At 43.0% G+C, this 26,617-nt stretch overlaps 1 protein-coding gene and 1 long non-coding RNA gene across 5 annotated transcripts; both read left to right on the top strand.

The window, feature by feature from the left end:
- The first annotated feature begins 164 nt into the window (after window positions 1–164).
- On the top strand, window positions 165–20,003 carry LOC130539120 (vasoactive intestinal polypeptide receptor 2-like). 4 transcript variants are annotated; one of them, XR_008954031.1, is made up of 14 exons: window positions 170–392; window positions 8,610–8,715; window positions 10,632–10,745; window positions 12,895–12,986; window positions 15,148–15,245; window positions 15,322–15,454; window positions 17,504–17,654; window positions 17,990–18,050; window positions 18,414–18,483; window positions 18,705–18,796; window positions 19,034–19,163; window positions 19,247–19,288; window positions 19,569–19,789; window positions 19,867–20,003. XR_008954031.1 is itself a non-coding variant. In XM_057057230.1 (13 exons), exons 1-13 carry the CDS (start codon window positions 345–347, stop codon window positions 19,731–19,733), a joined length of 1,302 nt encoding a protein of 433 aa, XP_056913210.1. In that variant the 5' UTR covers window positions 170–344; the 3' UTR covers window positions 19,734–20,003. The 4 variants fall into 4 exon arrangements, 2 of the variants coding, with proteins under 2 accessions (XP_056913210.1, XP_056913211.1); XR_008954032.1 differs by lacking the exon at window positions 19,867–20,003 and having other exon boundaries at window positions 165–392; window positions 18,994–19,163; window positions 19,569–19,651; XM_057057230.1 differs by having other exon boundaries at window positions 19,569–20,003.
- Window positions 20,004–22,468: 2,465 nt separating this feature from the next.
- LOC130539492 (uncharacterized) lies at window positions 22,469–26,617 on the top strand. The gene is made up of 3 exons (XR_008954150.1): window positions 22,469–24,655; window positions 24,955–25,033; window positions 26,001–26,617. It is a non-coding gene; the product is annotated as an uncharacterized LOC130539492 (long non-coding RNA).

Raw genomic sequence — 26,617 nt, 5'->3', positions numbered from 1 at the left:
CATATGAAGTTGCATTTGGCCAGCATGTATTACACCGGAAAACCCGACAAGCATGCTGAATGTGGATCCGTGTTGGGGTTTTATTTTGAAAGTGTGTGGAGGAAGTGTGATTTTATGATTGTGGTCTTGACTTTGGAGGCAGCAGCGCTGTGAAGGATCTTCCAGCACATTCAGCTGTGAGGAGGTGACCAGTGTGGATCATCCATGCTGCAACTTTCTCTCCAGAGTTTTCATTTGGAGGAAAATACATTAATTCAAGGATTAATGAAATAAACTGCTTGTTTCTGGGACGGAGCCGCTGATGGACGAGTTCAAATGAAGTCAGCTGATCCTGAGACTCAAACATGAAAGTTTTGCTCTTCTTGTTTTTCATCTGGACTTGTGCGCCCACGGTGAGTCTGCAGATATTAAGATCAACAGTTGGCATAAATAAATGCTAAATTTAACAATTCTGATCATATTTAATGTACATTTGAGTATTTTGTGCTGTTGATCATTTAGATAATATTGGCCTCAACTACACTTAAAAACAAATATCCCTGCCAACATTAAGGCATCGATATTCTGGCATCCTTTGTTGTTTTGTGTGTTCATCCATCTGAGAATTCATGTTTTGGTTTAAATAATGCAAATATGACAAGTGAGCAAGAGGTAAATTTAATCTTCAGGAAGATTTGCCCTTTATTTCTAACAGCAGCCACATAAATGCTGTAGAATAAAGAGGTTAAAAGGTTGAGATCATCTATTATCCCGAAGGACTCAGGTGTACGACAGCCTACGGCCACATATTAAACTCATCAGTCTGAGCAGGAGGTGCCCCTGAATGCAACATCACACATCTTTAATTCAATCAGGCAAAATGAGCCTCACTGTTGATTTTACTGAAGGTTTATCACTAATGTTCAATTCAATAACAGCCGAATCCAGACGAATGATCACGGGTGAATGCCCAGTGCCCCTACTGGTCATTTAGGGAACACGTGTTTGCAGGCGTAAAACTGATAAATACTGAGTGACGGGTGAGCGCTGAAGCAGTGGCGCCTCTCTGGAGGCAAAGTTTTTACTGCACCTTCAAAGATTTATGACATATTTGACATTAGTTTCACAAATAACACACATATGAGATACATTGGTACATTCAACACGCACTATTCAGCTTTTCAAAGGGGTAATAATACACTTATGTAAACATGAACGTAAAATGTATGTTCAGGGACAATCTGTGGACAACTGCTCAAATTGATATTAAACACACATTAGCTGCATTTTGGATTAATTAACTCTTTATGGCTGCTTGCGTCAAATTAAAAATCTAATGGTGACTTTTTCAAGAACTAATTCACTATTAATTACACCTGTGAGTAGACAGATCATCCACATGTAATAAGCAGAATTGAACGGACCTTGAGAGACTTTATAGCTTTCCTCACTTCACCTTTACAAATGAAACAATTGGGACTCCTACTTGGGCTGAACAAAGGCACACGTGGAGGAATCTGCCTTTTCCAGATGTTGAACTGTGATAAAAATGTCAAAAGCTTTGTGTTAGAGCAGCCGGAGCCTGATGCTATCACACATCCATTTAGTCCTTCCAGGAAATGAGGAGTTGTTGATGTTGTGGGACTAAGGTGGTCACTCCTGATGCAGAGCTACAACTTTACACTCAGACAACGCAGCAAATCTTAGTGAAGACTCAAGAAGACTCAAAGGGAACGGCAGCCGATCGCAGCCTGGAGGGACAACTTTAGGATGTTTCATCTGTATCAGTTCTGCTCTTGTAGCCTCTGCTGTTGCACAATGTTTGCATGGTTGGAGTTTAATTGAGCTTTTAAACAGTTCACAGCACAAACTGGGAGACGCACAGAGAATAGTACCAGTAACCAGACCAGTTCATTCTGGGAGGGTCTGAAGCAGATAGGATTGATGGAGGAGGACTGGGGACGTGGTCTGGGTGAACGAATCTCATGGGTTTTGGCACAGTTGCAGTCACACTCGGATGTCAACGTGTTGGGTTTTAGCTCGTTGGAGACCGGCCGCAGAAACTCCAACACAACCTGTGAAAATGTCCATGTGACACACGTGCGCCTTGGTGCAGTGACGCAACAGCACCTACAGGCTGTTGCTGATTGGGGGCAGGAGGAAGAATGAGAGCTGTGCTTTCACCTCCAGAGATCAGAGGGAAACCATCTGTGACCTTTATTTCAATGTTGCCTTCACACACATCAACAAAAGATCCCAACTCCCACTTCAGCGCTGATCAAAGCAGAACAAATTTCTGCTGATATGAACCAGCAAGAGGGGCTTTTAAATACCTCAAGCGTTCAGTCTTGAAAGACGCATCAGCATCAGGTTTTATCACTGCAGAAACAGGATTTTTCAGCCCAAACACAGTTAATGCCACCTTTTTGCTGGCTGCAAATATTCAGACCACCAGAACGAACATTCACCTTGATCCTTGGGACATTTTTTGTCTGTGACTGAAGATCAGAGGGTCTTGGGGCCTGTGCAGATGCTGCAAGCTGCACCTAAACACAGCCACCAGGAGATAACTGGGCTGTTTGAAGGAAGCGACTGGATGAGCTGGCTTTGGGTCAGTCAGCAGCAGCAGCGTGGCCCGGCTGCTGACTGCTGACTGCTACTTTCTGCTGTGCAGAAAACTCTGGCATATTTCTGACTTTTCTGGAAAGAAAAGGTCGCAAAGCTTCAAAGCTGCCTCCTGCAGTTTTCTGTCGATCTCGTCTTTCACTCGCTTCGCACAACAATGGCTGACGGCCTTGATCACAGCCTGTTACCAAAAATGAGGATTATTTACAGCTTTCATTGGTTTTGTGTCTCCTGTAATCTGGTTTAAAGTCTTCTAACGAGCTCTTTGTACTTCGATCCATCAGGCTTGATAAAAGCATGTATGCCTTATTCACTAGAAAAAATCACTTGTAGAACAAAGACCCCCATCAAGCACCCCAGTCCGCCACATACACCCTAAAATTTTCATTAAAATATGTTCATTCTATTTTGCTCACAGACAGCTGTGGCAGATGTGGAAATTACGGTAATCAATCAATAACACAAGGAGCGTTGTGCGTTACCCCCGAACACAATCAGTTGAGATGACATTAAAAATGCTCCTTCAGAGCAGATGCATCAAAATTTGTTTCACATTTATCACTATTCTAAACCTAGCAATTTGCATTAAATAAGGTTTAACTAACTATCATCTATGAGTCCAGGTTGACTAATGTCATTCATACACAATTCAGTAATTACAACATTAAGAGTATCATTTTTTTCAATGGATGGTTTTTAATGTCTGTAAAGTTAAAAGTGTGACCCATCCATAACAGCCAGCGCAGAGACGGAATTACATAATCAGAATGAAGGACTTGCTGACATCATCCCATCACAAACAATAAAAAAATCCAAACCACTCAGCAGGAAGACACTTAAAAATAGTCCATCTAAAAGCCTTTTTCAGATAAAGAAATGTTTTTCTCCTCGGCGACAAGAAGATGAAACCCTGCGGCAGACGGTGATCTTCCAGAGGTCAGCGATCGTGTCTATCGGCCCTTTTTGCTTTCTTTGACATCGAGCAGGGGCGTGAATGTCAGAATATCGGGAGAAACATCAGTTCAGCCTGTCCTGCTGCCTGCAGCTGTTTCATTTCACAGTGAAATTTACTTACAATAACTGCAAAGATGGAGCTGGTATCATCAACTTCAGGCACGTGGGCCATAACTGGCACACTGCAGCAGAGTCAGGGGCCTGAGCCTCATTAGCTTTAGTTTCTGCTGCATGTAGCAGTGATGCACGGAGGGAGGAGGTCTGTCAAAGGCTCACTTGCTGTTAGGGAAAATTCTAAAAACCAGAATGTATCCATGACTAGGATTGAAAGAAAGAATCAGTCTGTGGACACTTTCTGCTGCTCTTCATTTGTCCCTCAACAGTTCTGACACAAGATCACCTCCATTTAAAAGTAAAACAAATGTATTTTTAAGTAAATGCACATCTAGTTTTTACTGTAAAAGTAGAGGGTTCTCATGACACTTTTTCACTATTTTTGCATACTTCTAAAGTTGCCGTTCTTTTATAAAATTCCTCATTGAATATTTATGCTGCTGCACATCTCTGGTGTCGAAGACTTTAATTGGATTCTTTCATTCATTGCTGCTATTGAAACTGAGGAAAGTGTTTTCAGTTTTACTTCAGCTATAATGAAGCAGGCGAACAGCCAGAATAGGTTGCTGCTCTTTCAGGTCCCGTAATAATGTCACCCTGAGTTTAACATCAACCGGAGTGAACAAAGGCAGCAGTTATCTCCTGAAGCTAATTTAATGGCACCCAACACAAGCTGCGGAATGAAAACATAAGCATGATGCTGATAATAAGAATCCATTAAGTAAAGCCTACACGCAACCATAAAGACAAACGTGTAATAAAATGGATCAGAACAAAATTAATTTCTGTTTTTTTAAAAATTCAGACACAATAAATAGTTCAGGCTTGGCTTCAATATTTTTGTTGTGAAAAACCTGAAGAAATCAATCTGAAGTAGACGGTGGGATGAGATCCACCAGTAAAAAGATCAATATTTCCAGAATCGATTCATCTGCTGACTGCAGATAACAGCTCGGGCAAGTTTTAATGTCCTCAACATCAACAATAATCTTTTAGTCCATCGTTGGACAGCCTATTCTGACTGGGCTGAAGGTTTACCGTCAAAGACCACGTTTGTCTGCAGGGTTTAGGGCCCCTGTTGGGTTTTAGAGGACCACTACGGTTAGAAGTTAATCACCTTTTGACCACTCTGACTAGGATACTTTGACAGGAGAGACACCTGTCCGCTGATTTTGTACATCAGGTCCACAAAAGAAACAAGAGTTCTATTTACACAAAAACCTGACACCTTTAATCCTCTAAAAAAATAATTAAAGCTTGCAAGCCCTTCAAATTGGATTTATTGCAAGTAAAATTAATATTTAAAGATATTTAAGCAGGGAACTTCATGTTGGTGCCACAGTAACGACTGCAGGGAGGGAACGAAATGATGAAACGCAGTACAGTCGGATCTCTACTTACGAAATTAATTGGTTCCAGAAGTTGTTTCGTAACCTTTCGTAATCGTAAGATGCTAGGCGATAGCCAATGGCAGAGCAGCTACAAGCATGTTTACGTTCGCTAAACTCCGCGAGCTGCGAGTAGCAGCGGAAGCGTATTTTTGTCTTTTGTATCCTGAAATTTCTTTCGTAACAAGAGGAAATATTTTCCCGTTGAGACGTTTTGTAACCTGAAAATTCCGCATCTAGATACATTCGTAAGTTGAGGTCCCGCTGCATTTAATCTGATGAGCTGGTGTTTGTCATCTAATCAGAGTAAGAAGCTCTGATTCAGAATATTAAAGACCCTCAGCTAAAGAACCAGCAGAGCAACGCACCCAGGTCACTCAGGACGACCTGGGGAACCATGTCAATCACAACACATGTGGACATTTATATTCAAAGGATTTCATTACAATTATTATTTCTGGAGATTATAAGAGCTTAATAGGAAGATGGCATAAAGGGAAATGGTAGCATGAAGCGTGCAAATGGTGTTTCTGTTTATAGTTTATTATTGATATGTTCAAAAAAATTGAAGAAGAACTGGGGTAGCAAACATTTCAGCTAAGGAACAGGCAGACCCAAGCTCCTCTGTAAATAACACACATTTACATGTGTAACACGCAATTACATGAAATCTTTTTAGTGACAGAGACTGATGATGAAGAGTTTGTTGCTGTTGAATCAAAGAAGGTTAATAAAAAAGGTACATTCTGTTGTAAATAATAAACTCTCCCTGGTCAGTGATGGTGTGTGTGTGTGTGTGTGTGTGTGTGTGTGTGTGGCAGGTGATTGTTGTCCTGAGCTGAATCCTAACCCGTCCAGCTCATTTGGGAAGTGTTGTGGTGTTCGATAGGCGTGCTGGTTGTTGGGCTCATGGTCGCGTCCCCTCCTGCCACAGAGCTGCAGGAGGTGTGTGAGGGAACGACGGAGAACAGCTGGAACACCTCATCAACGCAGGCGGAGGTCTGCATGAAGAAGCTGCTCAGACCTTCAGTCAGTGATACATAAATTCATAAATTCATGGCGGAGACAAATATTATGTTTGGAAATATTTATCAGGTAAATGTATCCCAGAATTTTCCAAGATTTGTCAACATTTTCAGGAATGTTTCACCAAAGAACACGTTCGTATGTTGAGAGGCTGATCCTGCTAATTCCTCTGGATGATGCAGGAATGAAGCCATTGGGAGGCTGATGCAGCTTTACAGGCGCCGGTCCTGCTTGAAGCACTTAGAACTGTTCTGGTGGTCCAGAAACTGATGTAATCAGAGCGTAAATGCCAGCTGACGCCTTGGAGATGCACGACTGACGCAGGTCCTCTCACTGTACAGCCAATGCTAATTAGTAAAGGGAGACAATCACACTTGTTTTAATTAACTTGTTTGGATGCTGTAATGTTGGTCCTCGTGTGTTGCTTGGTTCATGAAACGCTGAAGCCTTGAGACTGATTGTTATCGTGATCGTCTTTATCCACATTAACCTTCTAGCAGCTCTTTTGATTGTTGAGAACATCTTTCCAAGAGCTTCCGTCCTGTTCCACAATTAGGAATTGAATCGCTTGACTCCATAAATTATCATTTCATTTGATCTTTTCCCCACCTTTTTCTCTGAGTTCTAAACTGGGGAACAATAATAGGTTTGACTGTCTGGATCCCAGTATGTTGCTGTAATAATCTAACATGTTTATTTCTTGTTTATTCTCTTTGTGTTTCTCTCCTCTTTTATGCAGATTTGTATTAAAAAGGTTTTGTATCGCTCTCCATTTTCCCTCCACCCATGCCACCCAACACCAGTCAGATGTTTGTAGCAACCAGTTTAGGATTCTGTTGCTTCCATAATGGAACTGTGACTGCATGTAATTTGTTATCAGTGTCGGGTTAATTTGCTGCTCCTGTTTCTCCTAATTAGTGCGTTTACATGCACAGAGCTACGTTATTTGACGGCTCCATCGGACCACTGTCTCCGTCCATCTACACGTGTACAGAAGGAATCCATTTTCTGAACACAGCACATCGGACTTGGTGGGCAGCAAATACTCTCCATTAGTTCTGGGTCTTTTTCAGCCTTTGATGTCAGAGACCAGAGAATCAATTCATGAGGTTGCTCGGTGTAGATGGTTTGTTCTTCTTTCTTCTGGTGCACGTGAAGTTCAACTTTGCAGGAGTGAAACTGTGGTGCTGCTCTGATCTGAATTCCAGAGTCCGTCCTTTCATTTATGTTTGCCAGTCAAGATTTTTACATTTGCAGTCGTTACTGTGGCACCAACATGAAGTTTAACACCCAAGTTGAGGGACTTTTAAACTTCTGGCACATTCAGGCTGAACGTCTATGACAAATCTAACAAAGACACAGAGGATTTAATTTCAGATTCCCGGGCCTGGAGCTGCTTTTCTCTGTGAGGAAACCGGAGCATTTCCATGGATTTCCATTCAGATCTTGAGGGTAAAATGGAGCATCAATCGATGAGAATGTGATAGAAAGAGTGTTGCAAAGAATGAAGCAGTTCCAGCCACGTTACTGGGACATCACAGGGATTAAAGAGTCCAGAAAAGCCGACACGGGCTCATCGCTGCCAGGGGCAGAAGAGTGGTAGAGTGGTTGAGTTTGCCTTTAAATGAGTGAGTTATCAGTGGGGGGTCTTTGAGTCAGTGTTGACGATCATCCACCACACCAACCGATACCCTGAAAACACTCCTTGTTTGCTCTCACGCTGACAACTGGAGGAGGCTAAATTCATCCCTTAATTCAAAGAACAACCTCATGCAGCTCAGGAACAGTAATGAGACCTGAAAATCTGCTAAAATGGTTTTAAAAGAATGGTCAGAGACGACCACAAAATTCATATTGGCGCTGATATTGAAGGTGTTATTGTTAGTCATCCTACACGTCCAGAGGATTTAATTAATATACTTTTTAAACTATTCAGCTAAGGAATGTTTTCGAACACTTGAGGAAAATGTTGCTTCTGCTCTGTCCACGTCTACCGGCCTACGTTTCCCTGAGAACGGGGAGTCGTGTCCGTAATAAGCCAATCTTGATTGCATTTAATTATTTAACATGATATCTGATGCCTGCGGATACAAGATGATCGAGAGGAACGATTGCAAATAATCTGATTGCTTAATGTAATCAGATTCCAACTCGCTGTTCCAGGCTCCTAATTTTTCCTTCAGGAAAAACAAACTTTCCAAAAAAATTACTTGTTTTCTTGAAACTAATGAATGTGTCACTCCGTCTCTGTCCTTGAGGCTGCTGCTTTTCTAAATGAGTAAACTCTTTTTCTCATGTTCGACTCTCTGGGGCACCTTGCAGGTCTTCCTGGCCCAGCCGGGCCCTCAGGTCTGACCAGGAACCAGTTGTGGTTCAGGGCTTTCCAGCAGGGGGAGGTGAAGTGGGCTGCAGTGGGCAGTCACGTCCAGAAATATGACAAGGACTGACAGATGACCTTGAACAAAGGGCGAACACATGAATGAGGTCATTCCCTGGTGTTCACGTTTACTGTCTCCTCTGCAGGAAGGTCGACATCCCAACTGTAACTTCCTGCTGGAGGTGGAGAGAGACCATGCAGAGTGTCTGAGGAGGCTGCGGGAGGAAAAGGAGGCCACCAGCAGCCGCAAAGGTCACGTCACTCCAACAAACCAAACCAGCTGTAGCTCTTTATCTTCAACACTGATTCCCGGTGAACTGAAGATGAATGAGGTGGCAGATAATCAGTTTCCATCTCCAGATGTTTACCTGTCACTACTCTCTCTGTAGCGTTCCTACTGCAGGGACGAACAGAGAATTTACCAGCTGACGTGATTCTGTTGTAAATGGGTGGCTGGTCGCATCATAGCGGCTCTAATCCCACACACACACACACACACACACACCTCTGTACAGAGGAACAGTACAAAAGGCTTCGCAGGATCCTGCCCACGATGGCGAATTATCGCTCTGCATGAGGTGGGGGGTCGAATAGGAGGAAAACACATCTGAACAGAAGATCAAAACAGAGTCAGCAAATGTCAGCCTCATTAAAACAAACACGCTTTCATGATATGGGTGCAGACGGGGAACAAAACTGTTCGGTTTGACAGAGTTTCCAGACAGCTCACGCTCTTGCTGGCGTCTCACCAGCAGCCGTGGGATCCCGAACTCCCATCAAGCTCTTATAAAAGAGATGAAAATGATGCTCTGCAGGGAGGAAGCGCTGCCATTTCCCTCCCCAGAACCTCTCTCTGTGTCTCTGCCTGTCTCCGTCTCTCTGTCTGGCTCAATATTTGTCAAAAGGGAAAGAAGATGATGTAGATAATGTGTAGTTCATTGTCCAGAATGTATTTTTTATAGTTTATAAAATCCATGAACCCTTAAAAAAGTAAAAGTAGAGTTAAAAATGTAAGAACCAAAAACTTAGTAACACTTTACAGAAATGTATTAATGGGGTTTTACCCTCGACAAACTTATGTAAAGTGTGTTTACTCCAGATTTTCATACAAAACAACTAATATAAAGCAGCTTGACAGCTGATTGATCTTTGGTCTTTGACCCTTCTGGAGCTGCTCTCAGAGGATCCTCTGGAGGAATCGGACTCCCTCAACATGTCCGTTTGCTCTCACGCAGCAACTCTGCCGAACATGAAAGTGATGTTACACAAAAACACAAAACATCTAAAATTTCAGTGACCAAAAAGAGCCAATTCCCCGTTCTGCTCTCTGAAGCTCCTGATTATGGCGCCCACAGAGGATCTGCTGGGACTGGGTCATCCTCACTGTCGTTCAGAGAACATGAACCTGGTCTATCACAGTTGCTCAACCACTCAAACACTGCAGTTTGAGGAGGAGAGAGAAGAGAAACGAGGAGAAAAGGGCGTCCTCTCTCCAGATGTGTGTGTTTCTGAGGAAGCACAAACACAAAAGACGCATCACCCAGCCGCCTTGATTCACGCTCCGCTGAGTTTTTGTCAATTCAACCCCAAAGATGTCTGGTTTTGATCCTCGTGCACTTTCAGCCGCCTTTTCTCTCTGCTCCCGCCTCTTCACTCATCCCTTTCTCCAACTTTTAATGGCCAGAGTTTATTATTTGGACTGTCCGTGCCCTCCAGCGCTCCTGTTTCCACTCAGCTGCACAGTATCTGTTCACAGATCGTAGATCACATCAATCAGATCTGCGTTGGACGTGTCGATCCACTTAAATCCACTGAGTTCTTACTCTTCATCAAATCTCTCTCTCTGCTCTCAAACTGCAGAATATAGCAGAGGGAAAGAGACACAGAGACAGAGAGAGAGAGGGAGAGAGAGATTTATGGATTTATGGGTTTGGACAATATGACATTAGGAACTGATACAGGTTAGGATCAGTAAATCTGAGTATCTCAATTAAAGTTGGTGAACGCTTCTGGACATAGTTGAAGCTTGGATGGAAGAGTTTAACTGATCAAGGACGTCGCTGATTTCAGATGTTTTTCTTTCATTCCCACCTGTCTGTTAAATGAGTCTGATTTCTGAGTCTGCTGTAACTTCTCTCTATTCTCCTGTCATGAAAATGTTTGAACAGAGTCGGGATGCAGAGGGGTGTGGGACAGCATTGCATGCTGGGAGCGAGCTGAGGTTGGAGAGATCGTCACCATCCCCTGTCCCAGAGTCCTCAAGACTGTGTTTGGCAGAAATGGTGGGTCATTTTCACGGTCAGCACCAGATCAATGAAGTGGCTGAGCCAAGTTCTGGATGACTGGATGTGGTTTAATGTTTATTCAGCTGAACTGGGCTGTGTGAAGTGTGTGTGTGTGTGTGTGTGTGGGGGGGGGTTGCCCCGGGTCTGGAGCAGCATGCGTGGTGTTTGAGGGGGGTTCAGCTGTGCCAGATGTGGTCATTAGTAGCCCTGCTACTTTCACTAATTAATTCTAATTAATCCGAGGCTCCTGATATTTTTACTGACCAGAGGGAACTTTAGTCCAGCTGTGCAGCTGAGAAACCTGTATGTGGCCAAAATTTTATTATTTTTACTTTACTGGAGCAAATGTAGCTGAAAGTACAAAGAAAAAAATGCGTAATTAACAAAGACAGGTCAGCCAGGGTAAACGAGTCCTAGTTATTATCAGCAACTTTCCAGGAGATCTGCGTATCATCCTGTGAGCTTCGATCAGCCCTTTATTGCTACTTTCTATGTATTATACGTGGTTATTAGCGACCCTTCTGACAAACTTTCAAATGAATTACTAGGACAATTTTTTGGTCCTGGAGAATTTTGGATCAGCCACTGAAAGGCTGGGGGTCAGAGACGGGCCAGAGAAGCAAACGTGTTTGAAGCTTTGAGAACTGCTGGGACTAGTCTGCAAAGTAACCTGGGAAGCTTTCAGCTTGAGCCTGGTGCCACCGGGAAATTCCACAACTTCCTCAACGAGCTGCGTCTGCTGACCTGACCAGGCCTCAGCTCCAGCTTCTGCTCCTCAAGACCCGGCAAAGACACAGAACACACGACAAACTGCCCATACGGGTCAGACCATGACAGCTTTCTCTCTCAGTAGCGCGCAGCCTTAAAGATTGTGCACCTTCTGCCAGATCGGTGACGCAAAGACAAGAAGCTCATCGTACAGGTGAGATTAAACGGCTGTGACCTCGGTCAGTGTGAGTGGGACAGCACGGAGCGTCCTTTCAACTCGGGGACCAGATGGCCGTTTGGAGATCAGCTCTGAGAGTTCTGCGTCCCAGACAGATTGATGGCTAAACGTTGCGTAAGGTGACCCAGCGGCCCGTTCGGGCCTGAGCCCAGGCTGCTGCTCCCCTGCCCGGGATGCAGCCAAACTCTGACCTCATTACAATCTATACACGTCTTCCACATCTTCAGGAAACCAGCATCGTGTGCAGGCCTAATGTGTAGATTATGCAGATTTATTTAGACGTCTGGGTTGGCTGCCAGCGGGATTTTCCACTGCCATCACGGCGGCGAAACATGGGCCACAGCAGCCGCGCTGACATCAGAACTCGTTAACTGGCAGAGGTCGATAAATCAACGTTTCGAATGTTCCCTGGGCTTGGCTGTGTTTATCCTGCTGCGAGGGGGTTAGTGAGGAGGGTAGCCAGGCAGAAGTGTGCTGACGTTGCTTCCAGTCAGTGAGCCAGAGATGTTGCCGTGCGTTTTGGGAACTTCCCACCGGGAGATGAACTTCCAGTACACTGCAGTGATTCAGGCTTTTGTGGGACGTCCACACAAAGCTCCTGGGAGCTCCGCCCCCCCCGAGAACAGGACAGGCTCCCCTCTAACCTCTCAGGTGTTACAGTGGAGCATGTGTTTAACCGAGAGAGCCTTTTTCTCGCGGCCTGGGTTTCTTTGTGTTTTGTTGTCTTTGTTCTCTCTCTTGGGGGGGAAAGGGGGTTCATGGTGGAGTCACTATTGTGCTGCCTTCACTGGTGACCATTGCACCTGCTGCTGGTTACCAATCAACAGTCTTCATAAGCTGCAGCCTTCGTGGTCACCGCACGCCCCTCATTAGGAGAAACAACCTGTACTTGGTGCACCATTAGCTTTCTTTGTCATATTAAAGTCTTGTTAAAACTCATCAGCTGTCGATTGTTTGCTTTTGGGTGCAGTCTGAAGTTGTGTGTAATGCTTTTATCTAATTATTGGTGGTCTTGTGTGTCTGACGTCTTTATTAAACATGTTGGCTTGTTTGGTGCAGTACGTGAAAGAGCTGGTGGCTAATTTGTGTTATTGTTGCACCTTAATTATACCTTTTTCCCCCCCTCCAGCTCGAGAGAAAACGTCTGCTTTTAGAATGCTCTTTGGAAAATAATGGGCTGTTCCTGTGGTCCCCTCGCAGGAAACATTAGCCGGAACTGCACTTCAGCAGGTTGGTCGGACATCTTCCCAAACATCACCAGCGTGTGTGGGTCCAACACCAGCCAAGACAAGGTTAGAGTCTCTTTTGTTGCTGGAAATTTCCCAGCTATACCACAGGAGAAGATTTCAAAGACCATTAAAGGCCTGAAAGTGATGAAGGCTGCAGGGTCGGATGTTAATTAAAACAGTTTGCTGGCGAAGCATTGGGTCTTTAGAAGGTCGGGGTGTAGAACAACAGTGTGAAACATGTTTAATGAGGGTGGCGGTGACATGATTCTGGGTCCAAAGAGAGCAGCTTATGTTGCAGAAGACGTCTGTTTCACTTCCCTGGAAAAGTCCAACCATCTCTTTGATGTGTGGGGTTAGTCGAGGCCATGGTGGGTGTTTGTGCTTCCTCTTACATCATTTCATTTATTTACTGCTCATCACACATCCAACAAAGCTGTTCTAGAGGTGCAGAGTCGGTTGTTGAAGTTTCTTCTGGGAGTTTATATTGGTGAAATCAGAAGAACATTACTGGCAGGAAGAATGTCTGGCCTCGTTTAGCCTCGGTGGCGATAATTGCTGCTCTTGTCCATTTCCATGGCTGAGGTTCTGTTTGGGTCACGACTGCTCTTAGTCTGAATCCTTCATTGTTCTTGATAAATTAATGGGCTCCTCATTTTGGTCACCACCTTCTCGTTTGCTTTTCCATTTCTGGTCCTTTGTCTGTTTTTACTTGATGGCAGAGGAACAAAGTTCCAAACACGACTGTTGTCGAACATCTGACGAAGAAAAGATGAATTTTGTCCAAAGATTTTTTTTTTTCTTGTCCAACACCCCGACGATAACTCCAATTCAGCAGCTTCCTATCAGTAATGACTGAACTTATTTGCCAGAAGATGACGAGTGTCTCGTCTGACTGTAAAAGTAAAAACAAACCAGTTTTCTTTGGGGAGCTGAAGGTTTTTCTGTCGTCCTGCTACAGGAATGTTTTCTTCCAGATCACTGAGATCTGCCACCAGCTGAGCTGCTGCAGCCGTCGCCTCACCCGACTAATCTATTATTGGGTTTTAGGGGAATGAAAACTATCACTTTATTTAACGGATCATTACCTCCAGAAAGGTTAGTTGACGTTGGTGTGTAAACAGAGCAACCTTAAAATTACAAGACAACCTTAAATTGAGCCTGGACTGGCTGCCTCTCCGGGGCTTTAAAAGCCTGTTTATATACTCAGTGTTGCTACCCCCCCTCCCCAGCAGGGGGCAGTACAAATGTGTAGGACAAGGTCTTGATGAATCGTGCAGCTGCATCTCGTGAGAAACGTCTGTGTTTAAAGCTTGCAAGGTAGAATTTTTTTTTTCTTCATTCTACATAAAAGGCTAATTTCAATGCAGGTTTCAGGGCAAGATACTTACAATTCTTTCACCCTAAACCTCCGGAGGCTCCCGGCAGAGCCGTCAGACGAATGCCTTCTGTCCTGTCAAACCTGGGACATTAAAGGCTTGAGACTGACATCAATCATTAATAATGATAAAGATTAGTGAGGGGGAGGAAAAGAAACTGGAATTCAAGTAACTTTCCCACAGGTGTATTAGCAGCAGCTTGATAGACGACATTATTGGGGACTGTAGTTTAAGTCCTGGGTTTAGTGCTTCGACTTCAGGCCACAAACAGACTTTAACTTGACTTAATTGACTATAAAAATATCAATAAAACAATAAGAATAGCTTTGACTGAGCAGGTGGATTTTGAGGCGTTAACATCCAAGTCAGGCAGTGTGTAAGAGGGTCTGTTAGAGGAATTTTGGCTTTAAAGTTTAGAATTGTTAAAGCTTCAGTGTTTATACCTGCAGTGAAATGAACTGACTTTGAGGGTGAAGAAGTGGGTGGAGAGGAGAAATCCTGGTTTATTGCTTAAGGATAAACTTTATTGATCCCACATCGGGGAAATTCATGCATATTGAACAGGTCTTATTTCCACAAAACAGACTAAAGTGGTGGTGTTGTGGGCTTAGAGGAGGGACAGAAGTGGGTGTCATCTGCACAGCAGGGAAACGGTCAGATTGATACAAGAGTCCTCTTCATCTGGATGGTCTTTCCTCCTGGAGTCTGTCTTAACGATCATTCTCTACAATGAAAGCTGATACAGCTTCCACATCTCAAACATCATTCATTCATTCATTCTCAGTCCGCATGAATGTGTGAGACGATGTTGGAGAGGAGGGAGTCAAACTGATCTTCTCTGCCTGCAGCTCATCTTCTACACGGTCGTGCAGACGTTGTACACTCTGGGTCACAGTTTGTCCTTGATTGCTCTCATTACGGGGAGCGCCGTCCTCTGTCTGTTCCGGTAATAACCTTCATCTACCGTCCTCCTGATCACACTCGCTTCATATTTACTCTGGTTTGAATGAAACCTGTTGCAGGAAGCTACACTGCACCAGGAACTACATCCACCTCAACCTCTTCCTGTCCTTCATCCTGCGAGCCGTGGCCGTGCTGGCCAAAGATGACATCCTCTTCAACCGAACGTCGCAGTGCTCTAACCAGCCATCACTGGTGAGCGCACCACCTCCTCTGATGCCATCACACTTTCCTGCAAATTAAACTGGGGAGAAGCGCAGCATGTTTTAGCATGTGGTGCTAGTAACGTCCGTTAGCTTAAATTTTTTTTAGGCTGGACTTCAGTTATAACCTGGAATTTGTTGTTAAAGTATTTTAACTCTACAGCAATGCAGGCAGTATAATGTTCTCCACCAAAGGGAGGAGAATATGTGTTAATTTATGTTTATTGTTGCTGGTTTTTCGCAGATTAACTATTATTTGAGGTAACATTGTTCATGGGACAAGAAACAGATGATTAAATCTTAGGGATCTTCAGGATTCCCCTGTTGTTAAAATGACCCTATTCAGCATTATAAAGGACAGGGACGTTGTATAAAAGCACAAAAGAAATTAATTATTGAAGTAAATGATGGAGGGGAGTCTGACCTTTCACACATTCATCACTTTATGCTCGTCACACTGTAATCTACAAATAAAGGCTTATCCTTCTGGTGAACCTCATCAATTATCCCGACGGTAGAGCTGACTGAGTCCCACTGAGTCTGAATTATTTGTATAACTGGTCCTTCCTCGCGGCTTTGCTCACATACGTCATGCCCACTGCCAGATTGACCCGAGGGCTAACGGCTAATGCTATCACATAGCTGTGGCAATATTTTATAGGAATGTGTCTGTGTAAATTCTCAGTCATCCAGGTCATTGTATCCAAGGTAGTTTTCTCTGTCAACTGGACTGGGTTTCTTCTCTTGAAGACGTTTCGCCTTCTCTCCAGAAGGCTTCTTCAGTTCTGAAATCGCTGGGGAGAGAGCTTGAAAATATAGCCCCTGTGGACCATTTGCATGCTAATGATCCGGGTGGTCACCTGAGAGTCGTTAGCAGGGTCGTTGGTCGGGTCGTTCACCTAGTTTCTGTTGAGGTGTCTCCCCTTTGTCTGCTGGATCACATGGTGATGAGTCACTGGGTCTCCTGGAATGGTGTGAATGTTTGTTTTGCTGTTGGAAGGAGTGGAGGACTGCATTGTATGTGGGTGATAGGAAGTGCCTCAGGCCACCACCTCTGTTCAAGGATGGTTTCTCCAATTTAACATGGATAGCTTCCTTAACCCCCCTTTCAAACCAGCGGTCTTCTCTGGCCAGTATTCTTACTTGGCTGTCCTCGAAGGAGTGCCCACTCTCCTTTAAGTGTAAGTGGACTGCTGAATCTTGACCCGAAGAGGTGGCACGTCTGTGTTGTGCCATTCTTCTGTGGAGAGGTTGTTTGGTTTCCCCAATGTACAGTTCCTTGCATTCCTCCTGGCACTGTACAGCATAGACAACATTACTTTGTTTGGGTCTTGGTGTCTTGTCCTTTGGGTGTACTAACCTCTGTCTGAGAGTGTTGCTGGGTTTGAAATGAACCGGTATGTCGTGTTTCTGGAGGATCCTCCTAAACTTCTCCGAGACTCCAGACAGGTAGGGGATGGAAACGCTGCGACGTTTGTTTCTCTCCTCCTCTCCTTTGCTGAGGTCTCGCTTTCTTGAGGTCCCGGTGAAGGCCCAGTCTGGGTAGCCACATGTTTTGAGAGCTGTCTTAATGTGGTCCTGTTCCTTCTTTCTGCCTTGGGATGTGCAAGTTGGGAGTGATCAGAACCCTCCAACACCGGGCCAGAGAAATACCCACTACAAGAATTGGAAGCTTTCTCTGATCACCTCAACAAAACAGACGAACATGTAAAATTCACCCGGGAAGATGTAAAAGGAAACAGTCTGGCCTTTCTGGACTGCGCGGTCAAGATCACTGAGGACAGAAATCTCACCATCGAAGTCTACAGAAAACCTACACATACTGACCAGTACCTCCAGTTTGACTCTCACCATCCACTGGAACACAAGTTGGGAGTGATCAGAACCCTCCAACACCGGGCCAGAGAAATACCCACCACATCCCAAGGCAGAAAGAAGGAACAGGACCACAGCAAGGACCATTAGCAAGAAGCCTTCTGGATAGAAGGCGAAACGTCTTTATAGGAATGTGTTGAGCATTTTGAACTTTTGTGTTTTCCAGGCGGGATGTAAAACCAGTCTGGTGTTTTTCCAGTACTTCATCATGGCCAACTTCTTTTGGCTGCTGGTTGAGGGTCTGTACCTCCACACCCTGCTCGTCGTAATCTTCTCTGAGAACCGCCACTTTATCGTCTACTTGTTTATCGGCTGGGGTAGGTGAACACACTGTAGGCCAGAAAGGTCAAATGTGCAAGATTTGTTACGCACTACTAACTTATTTTTATAACTGATGACGGATGGGGGCCCGCATTGGTCTGGGTCATGTTTCGCCCACCCAGGACAGACAAATAGAAAAAAATCTATGTATTGTGTGACAGACACAGAGATCTCTAACCCTCTGATAGATCAATATGTAGTATTAATTATAACATTTGTTACACTTGATAATTTATCGTTTTATTTATAAGCTAAAAACGATTCTAACCAGTTGTGCTGGGGGGCATGAAGGAATCCACCTAAAAACTGTTTTCCTGATGGCATTTTCCAGGAATTCCTGCTGTGTTTGTGTTTGTGTGGGTGATGATGAGGATTTACCTGGAGGACACTGGGTAAGTGGAACATTAGCACGGAAACCTGAAAATGATCTGATCCATGACAGGATCCTCCTCATGCCTTAAGAAGCCTTATTGGTCATGTTTAATTAGTTTTGCAACCCAAAGGATTAATATTCACAGGAGTTAATTTAATTGGAACACAATCCTGCAGATAATTCAGTTTTCTAGCAATGAGACCGATATTCCACATGTAGAGGCTTTATAGTGAATAATTCATGGAGGAGTCATTATCCTAACTTAGTTAAGTTAGGAGTCACCTCCTAACTTTCGATATAACTTTAAATATAACTTTGAAAAGATGATGTTTTATATCTTTACAACATTTAGTCAAATTATGGTTATTTGTGGTCTTTTCAGGTGTTGGGAGACAAACGACAACCCCATACCCAACTGGGTGATCAATGGACCGATCGGATTCTCCATAATGGTGAGTTTTTTGGTCCCAGCAGCGGCTAGGCTAAACTAGAAGATAGTTTAAAAATTGAGTTCTAAAACATTGTAAAACTTAATTATTCCAATATCACGGCTGTCTAAACAGAAGACTCAGCATTACCTGTTACCTTCCCCATCAGTGTGTATTGAGGTTGATTTATTTTAGTTTGGGAACCTTTTCAAAGGAGATAAAACCTTTTCTGTCATTTCTCCAAGGTGAACTTTCTCCTGTTCGTCAGCATCATCCGGATTTTGGTCCAAAAGCTGAGGTGTCCTGATGTGGGAGGCAATGATCAATCACAGTACAGGTACTGAGCACACATTTAGTTCTTACTGAGGCAGAAAAATTACCCAGCGAAAACACGCACGTGCACAGAAACCCCTCCGCTTGAAACAGACGCTCAGCTAATCTGAATGTCTCCTTTTTCATGTTTGCGTGAGGAGTGACTTTAATTTTTATTCGTTTCTTTATCTGACTTTTTATCTTTTGTATTTATGAGCCCAGAGCGGAATCATCACTGTCGGGATGTGATATTTTCTCTCAGGAGGTTGGCGAAATCCACTCTGCTGCTGATTCCTCTCTTTGGGATCCACTACGTGATCTTTGTCACGCTTGGAGAGTCGATCGCAGAAGACTATAAAATATTCTTTGACCTGGCCCTCGGATCATTTCAGGTAAGGTTTAACAGGGCTGTCTGGCACATTTCCTGTATGGTGACTGTAATCTTCACGCTTCGTGTGTGTTTTGCCCTCCTCAGGGTCTGGTGGTGGCCATTCTCTACTGCTTTCTAAACAGTGAGGTAAACATTAGTCACCAGAGTGACAGTTATGTTTCAGTAGTTCCTGTTCAGTATTTCTACTTAAAGGCAAAATACTGACAATCTTCACAATTGTACTGCTATATTTCAAAAGTTGTCGCATGTACCGGTATGTTTTATTTCCTGTCAATTCATTAACGTGCAGTACCGTAATTGACCTTTAGGAGTCGCGCTCCAACGGTTCCAAATCTATGTATATTTAATAGTGGAAAATTCTGTCAATGATTCAATAAGTTGTACAATATTTCTTCTGATTTAACAGGTTCAGGTTGAATTAAAGAGAATTTGGCGCATTATGTGTCTCAACGCCCACTTGAGCGGACATCACTCAAATTCTACCTTCAGAAGTGGTTCGGAGCTCATGGCGCAGTCTCACCGGAACTCCCGCGCTCAGTCCATCATGCAGTCTGAGACCACAGTCCTGTAAAAACCCACGAGAAGCAGTGGTGAACCGTTCCGTAGGTTCTCGAGGGCCCAGCTATGGTACATGACTGGATCCTGTACAGTCTTTTAAATTGCAGCCTTTGGCTTTGCTGTATGTGTTCTTGCTGTGTATCCAGGTCTGCGTGGTCCATGTGTTCAGGTCAAAGGCAAACGAACTGGGTCTGGTTCCTCTTGTCACCTTAATGGACTACTCAAGGACCCCCTTTAATTTTTTTTAGTCTTTCAGGGACAAAATTAAACTATTTTAATCCTACTTGAAGCCTCTTCTACTTTGACTTAATAATATCCTGATTAGAACAGTTTCTTTTCATGTTACATTAAAAATTGGTTCTACGGGCAAAGCGAACAAAGGTGTCAGGAGACATTCCAGAATAAGAAGAAACCTTGAGAAGGACCCGGGTCATATGGAGAATAAGAAGATAAGTTGAAAGAATAAAAATGTGCTTTTCTAGGAAGATTTTCATTATTTTAAAGCCGCCTCATCTTGCTGGGAGCTGCTTCCACTGCATGGGGCTTGAGAGCAAAGGCCAGCCGCTCTGAGAGGGAAGCATTCTATTGGGATGATCTGGTGCCCAGGCTTTCCAGATGTGATGTTGATTGTCCTCTGAGGACCTTTTTATGAGCAGTCAATGTAGACAAGCCTGCGGCTGAGCTCATTCCCGAAAGTGAATCCCATCAAGAAATACCTCCTCTGGAAGTCTGAGGGAAACTGGGATTTTGTCCGATTATCCCTGAATCATCATTGTGGTGCTGAAGGAATGCTGGGAGATCCATCTAGTCCTTCATGAGTTGTGGATGGGTGCTGCATTCTGTCCTAGTAGTCACATGGCAACAGGCAGAATACACCCAGCACCACATGATGCAACACTCACTCACTTGTACCGAGCGGCATTTTGCAATTAACCCAACTATTTGAGGAACTCCAAAAAGTACCACTGACCTCTAGAAGACCTCATTTTAATGGGAATGTTTCAAATAGATGTCGATCAAGTCATGATGATGAACAGTGAGCTGCTCCACCTGAGGACATGAGCCATAACATCCTGGGCTGCAGGTTAAACAGGTTAGTTTGAACCTAGAATTTTATTTTTTCTCTGCTCTGAACCTTTTCTCTATTTTGACTTGATGCATGCATGGAACAAAATGCCAAATTTCAGATCTATTTGTTTCAGAATTTTCCATTTAGTTTGTCTGGTCTCCCCTGGCAGCCACAGATTCGACTCTTTCTGAGCACTGGCTGAGGTGACGGTGAGCTTGAAGCAAAAGGAAGAAGTTGAGTGCACGCAAAGATGAAATGGAACAAAAAAGTATCATTATTGGGAATGTTTTCTTTGTGAACTGAGTGAGTGAATTCATGTGTTTTGGCCTTTCTAATGTCAGTAAATAAAATGTTCAGTATTTTTATTGAGGTCATAACATTTGCTTGGTTGTGTGTGTGTGTGTGTGTAGGGTTAGGGATATATATATACACACACACACACACACACACACACACACACACACACACACACACTGCAGAGGACCCAAGTCTGAAAGGAGGCACTGCCCAGGAGATCGAGGAAGAGATTTTTACATGATTGAGGCAGACAGAACAAAGATTTTCACTGAATGTTCACACTGTTAATCTTCCCAACACATAAAACACTCTTTTTAATCTAACATTTATGAGGCAGTCTGCCTGCTTTTCTTCTCCAAATTTGAATTGGGTTGTGAATTTGGATGCAGTGAAGTCTTTTTCCGCATCAATTTTGTTTCTTTAGCACTGCATAGTTGACTAGAACAAGCACAATCTTATATTCATCTACGGAAAACTCTAAATTTGAACAATTGAGTATGAATGAAAACGCCATCAAGTATGATACCAAGTATGATTCCTTTACACTGAGCCTTAAAAAAAGGTGAGAAATGTGATGGTGCCATAAACTGTCTGTGCTGTTTGGATTTCCTGTCGGTTGAGTGAGCAGACGTCTGAACATCATACAGACGAGGGGAACTACCGTCACTTTTGAATGTAATTCTGTTTTTCTGTTTGTGGGTTGCAATTAAAATAAAAGTTGTTGATGCTGGTTGTATTTTAGCTTTGCGAGTGCACTGAGAACACCACGGATTAACTTGGGATGTTTAATGATGCTGTAGTCCTTCAGTGTGAAATTATGAATTTTCTATTTTTGAACAACGGGATCTTCATTTCTCTGCAAGCTTCTCCTCTGGATCTTTCTTTTGAGGCCTCTCAGCCTGGGGTCAGCGAGCTGGATAATCTGTCATCTCTGAGAGGGCAGGCAGCCTTGATTGGAGTTGACAGAGCGACTTGAGGCAAAGACGTCGCTAATTGGGAAGAAGGCAGACCAAGAGTGGAAAGGCATGGTAAAGGCATGGTAAATGTGGACCCGGGAGCAAATGACAAAGCAAGGTTGAGCTACAGAATCCAGAACACACAAATCTTTGGTCCAGGCAGGAGGTCATACATGAAGTAACATGCACATACAGCAACCAAACGGACAAGAAGCAGGCAGAAATCCAGAATCAAGGAGCAACCGGGTCGCACACAGGAGGCAAAAGCAAATTGAACACAGGGGAGCCATTTTGCTAGATACTTCATCTTTGGGTTTCAACTGCATTTGGTATATGTGTTTTTTCATCACTGCCGCCTCCAGCTCCTCTTTCTCACTTATTCATCATTTAATCAAAAATTTCAAAACTCTTTTTTCCCACCTGAACTCTCCACCTACCTCAATCTGCCCACCATTCCCAGTTTCCTCAGTCCATCCTTCATCAATTCCCTTTCTTGTCTTCATACCAACAGCAAGTGTTCTTTTGTTTCTGGTTGGTGACAATGCTTTCATAAACCAATGGGATGTTTCCCAACACTGCATAGTGTTCAATCTCAATCCTGTTTCCTGTAAGGAACATAACCTTTGTTGTTGCAGATGACAACTTAAAACCCCTTTTGAGTCCCCATCTTTCAACTTTATGCATTCCCTCCTGCATCCTCTTAGGAATGTACTGGACGTTTCAGGCTCTTTTTCAAAGGGCTGCATCATCAGAAAACAGCAACCAGTGACCTGCTGATCAAACATGAGATGGAGCCGAGCCGATACCACTCATGTTACTCAACAAACTGGGGCCAAACATGGGGCAAAATCGATGAGCAGCATGCAGCTGTGCAGGTAAGATGGTGGGAGAAACCAGGACTGCATATGACCTGGAATATTTGTGAATATATCATTATTGAGAAAAGGACAGGGCTAACTACACCCCCCTGTGGTGTACCATTTTGATCGCTGTATTGCCTTGATAATTCTGCTCCTACCAGAAGCGTTCTTTCAATTAAAAACTCCATTACCCAGCTAAACATATTCTGAGTTATCTCTAATAAATCCAGTTTTATCAGCAGCCCCTTCTTCCACAACATGGCTAATGCTTTTTGCACATCAAAGAATACTGATACCAACAATCTCTTTATTGACTTGAGCTTTTCTAACCATCGCGGGGCAATCATGCATTTACTTTCTAATAAATATGTTAACCTGCTTAACATGCAGCTTTTCAGGGTTTCCTTGAAATTATAATTTATGCTTCTTTTCAGCTCTTTGACATTTTCCCTTCTTCCCCACTTTATTACATAGAATTGGCAGCCTGTCAAGACTTCTTTCATCCAAATGTAAGATTACAGATTTCATCCTTTCCTGTTGCAGTGTGACCAGTCTTGTCTAACACCTTCTTAAGACTATCTTCCTTTTCAGCTCTACTAAAATTGTATTTTCTACATATCACTTCTCTGTACTCTGCTTTAGTTCTGTCCCTGCCCTTCTTTCCCTTCTCTGACAAATAATTGGAACTATGCACTTCAACGCAGGTATTTGCCATCAGCTTTTCTTTGTCGATCACTGCTGTGATTGCCTTGTGCGTCAAAACAGGATTGCTCCGCTCTCTTCTGTCTCCAGCCCTCTTTAACCATCCTCAGACCTCCCCTATGTTTGTTACCTTTCCAACTGAGTCACAGTATTGTCTCCAGTACTTTCTTTTTGAGTGTCTTGTCCTTCTCAGTACTGCCTGGGTCCTCTTGAGCTGAATCAATTGTTGGAAAGTGTGTGTTCTTATAACTTGTGTCTGGTTTCTGTTTCCCACTACACTTCTCATCCCACCACCTCATCACCTGATTCCTCCCATTGTTTTTTAAGATTTCTTAAAAAAATCTTACCTTTGTTAATAAAGAGAAATTAAAAGACTAACAAGAACACACAATAGCAACTGTGATAGCATGCCTTCAAAACTCTCATTAACATTCCCTCAGACGGCTGTCTGACTTATGACATCAGATACACTGACAGCTGTCAAACGGCTTCAATTAAGTTTAAAATGTAGGGTCCTATTGTTCCAACACACCAGGAATGTTCATTACGTTGAAGGTCATAAATGCCACATCTGAATGCACACTTAAAAAATATGGACAAAACCATTCAAGAACATATTTAATGCCGCTTATTACTTTAATTATTGCTACATACTTGTGTAATCTCCTGCAATCTGATTCCATTTCTTTTTCTGATTCATATTGTATCAGATGCTATGGCAAAGCTTTTTAACTTATGGAGATAATTTGACCAATAATGGTTCTGTTCCTTTGTTGCACTAAAGTCTTCTTGCAGAGCCAAATGTGATTTATGTATGAAGATTCCATGTAGTTTAATCTTTAAGCTTTGATCATTCTTTTCATCCCCTAACAACTACTTCCTGATTTAGACACCTTCCAGGTAGGTGGGCAGGTACCTCTGAAATTTTCTTTCTGTCTTGATGCACAGACCCACCCATTCCTGATTTTAAGCATCGCTGTAAGACTCATCTGCCCTCAGAGAAGCAAAAACTTCTACAGGAAGAACGAGTGTCAGAGCTGAAAGATCAACTGTAAGAGCCCAAGTAAGACTATTCCATGAATGCTTGTTCAGATTCAGAACCAGTCAGAATAATGTTCAGTCCAGGTAATGTTAACTGTCAATGGATCCTGTGAACTCTCACATCAACTATTTTAAAAGTTAATTCTTAGGTCTGCAAATGAATCATCCCCTCTGAATGTGTTATTTTTAATAATCAACAATTTTTTTGACAAAAGTCTATTGAGTTGATTTTCTTTAGGGTTCAATGCTTCTATTGAATGAGATAATATTTGTTGGAGTATAATCAGATGATTGATCATTTCATTTCAGTTATTTTCAGTCTGTAAGAATGGAACGAGGACGTGTCCTGCTGTTTGCAGCACTGATGATCTACACAACCTGTTCGACGGTTGGTTTATTCATTTATAAATGTTGTTTTCAGACTGAGACTTTTTATTACTCAGTATGTTGGTAATATTCTACTAGACTGTTGCTGACCATTCTCAACTTTCCTAAATGTGTTCTAGCATTGCACCGATTATCAATATTGAATTATTACCATACTTTTCAATGTCCTCTGAAAGTTTTAGTCGTCTTTTTACATTGACTTAGTTTTTCCGCTGCCGCCTCCAACGTTGCACCATTGATGCCAAGATTACGGGCAGTAGCTCTAGTACCTCCGTTGATGGTCAGATCGATTGTCTTTCATTTAAAAGCTCCATCATATGCAAAATGAGTATTGTCTTGCATAATCTTTTCCCGCATGTCTGTCTCACTTTTGCGTTTACTGCTAGAGAGTGGCCCCCACTGGCTGTTAGCCAGTAAAATATATAAATTAGCCATATGTCTGTGAAGATTCTCAATCATCCAGGGCATAGATACCCAAGGTAAGTTTTCTGTGTCAATTGGACTGTTTTTCTTCTCAAAGATGTTTCTCCTTCGATCCAGAAGGCTTCTTCAGTTCTGAACTTCCTGGGGACAGAGCTTGAAAATATAGCCCTTGTAGACCATTAGCATGCTAATGAACTTGGTGGTCACCAGAGAGTCATTGGCAGGGTCGTTGGTAGGGTCGTTCACCTAGTCTCAGTTGGTGTGTCTCCCCTTTGTCTGCTGGCTCACATGGTGGTGAGGTCTCCTGGAATGGTGTGAACGTTAAATTAGCCATACCATTGTATGGGCTGCAGGATTCCAAATGTGTGAAAAAAGCTGCGTCTTATAGTCCGACAATGACGGTAATATGTCATGAAACATCACCAAAAATGGTTTTGATATGTTTGTGATTAAAAATCAGACATGACAACCCAGGAATAATTGACAATAAAATATATTTTCTCTCAACATTTTTGTGATTTGGTGTATAATTGTGTTTTTCTCAGTTGAAGATCACCAGAGATGGTTGTGGAACTACCGAGCTGTGTTTGGCATCACCAGATAATTGTGATCCTGCTGGAAGCAGCAGCTGTATGTTTGTATCTTTTGAATTTGTTCCTCCAGCCCCTCCAAATGTGAGTAAAGTGATCTTTAGACTCAAGGGAGATAGCCGTTTCTTCATAACAGTGGGACTGACCCAAAATCCTTCACAGGTAAGTCAAATATCATCAAATGTTTTATTTAGGTGGAAATGAAAATAGTTGTATTTCAATATTTTGAGATTTCAGGAGTGAATCAGAGTTTAGAGTGTGCTATACAGTTTACCACAGCACTGAGTAGGTGGGCCTTAATGATTCAAGTTGTAGGGTCGGAGTTTATTCAGAAATTCTATAATTGCTGGACGTCGCTTCTTGTGATGACGTTTCCAACAGGTATCTGGTTGGTGGTCTGGATGACTTAAGGGGCTTTTAGCTTTGTCTTTAACAACAAAACTAAGATTATGGTCAAATAACAAAGAAGCCAGATCAAACTTTCCATCTCTTTTCCACCACTGACTGAATCATAATTATTGATGTATTTAATGAAGTCAGTGATACTAATGTTTATGTTCACTATGGTTATA

This window comes from Takifugu flavidus, chromosome 15 (genome assembly GCF_003711565.1).
Source record: "Takifugu flavidus isolate HTHZ2018 chromosome 15, ASM371156v2, whole genome shotgun sequence".
Taxonomy (NCBI): domain Eukaryota; kingdom Metazoa; phylum Chordata; class Actinopteri; order Tetraodontiformes; family Tetraodontidae; genus Takifugu; species Takifugu flavidus.
The sequence above is the reverse complement of the archived record's forward strand: the minus strand, read 5'-3'. Positions and strand labels throughout refer to the sequence as shown.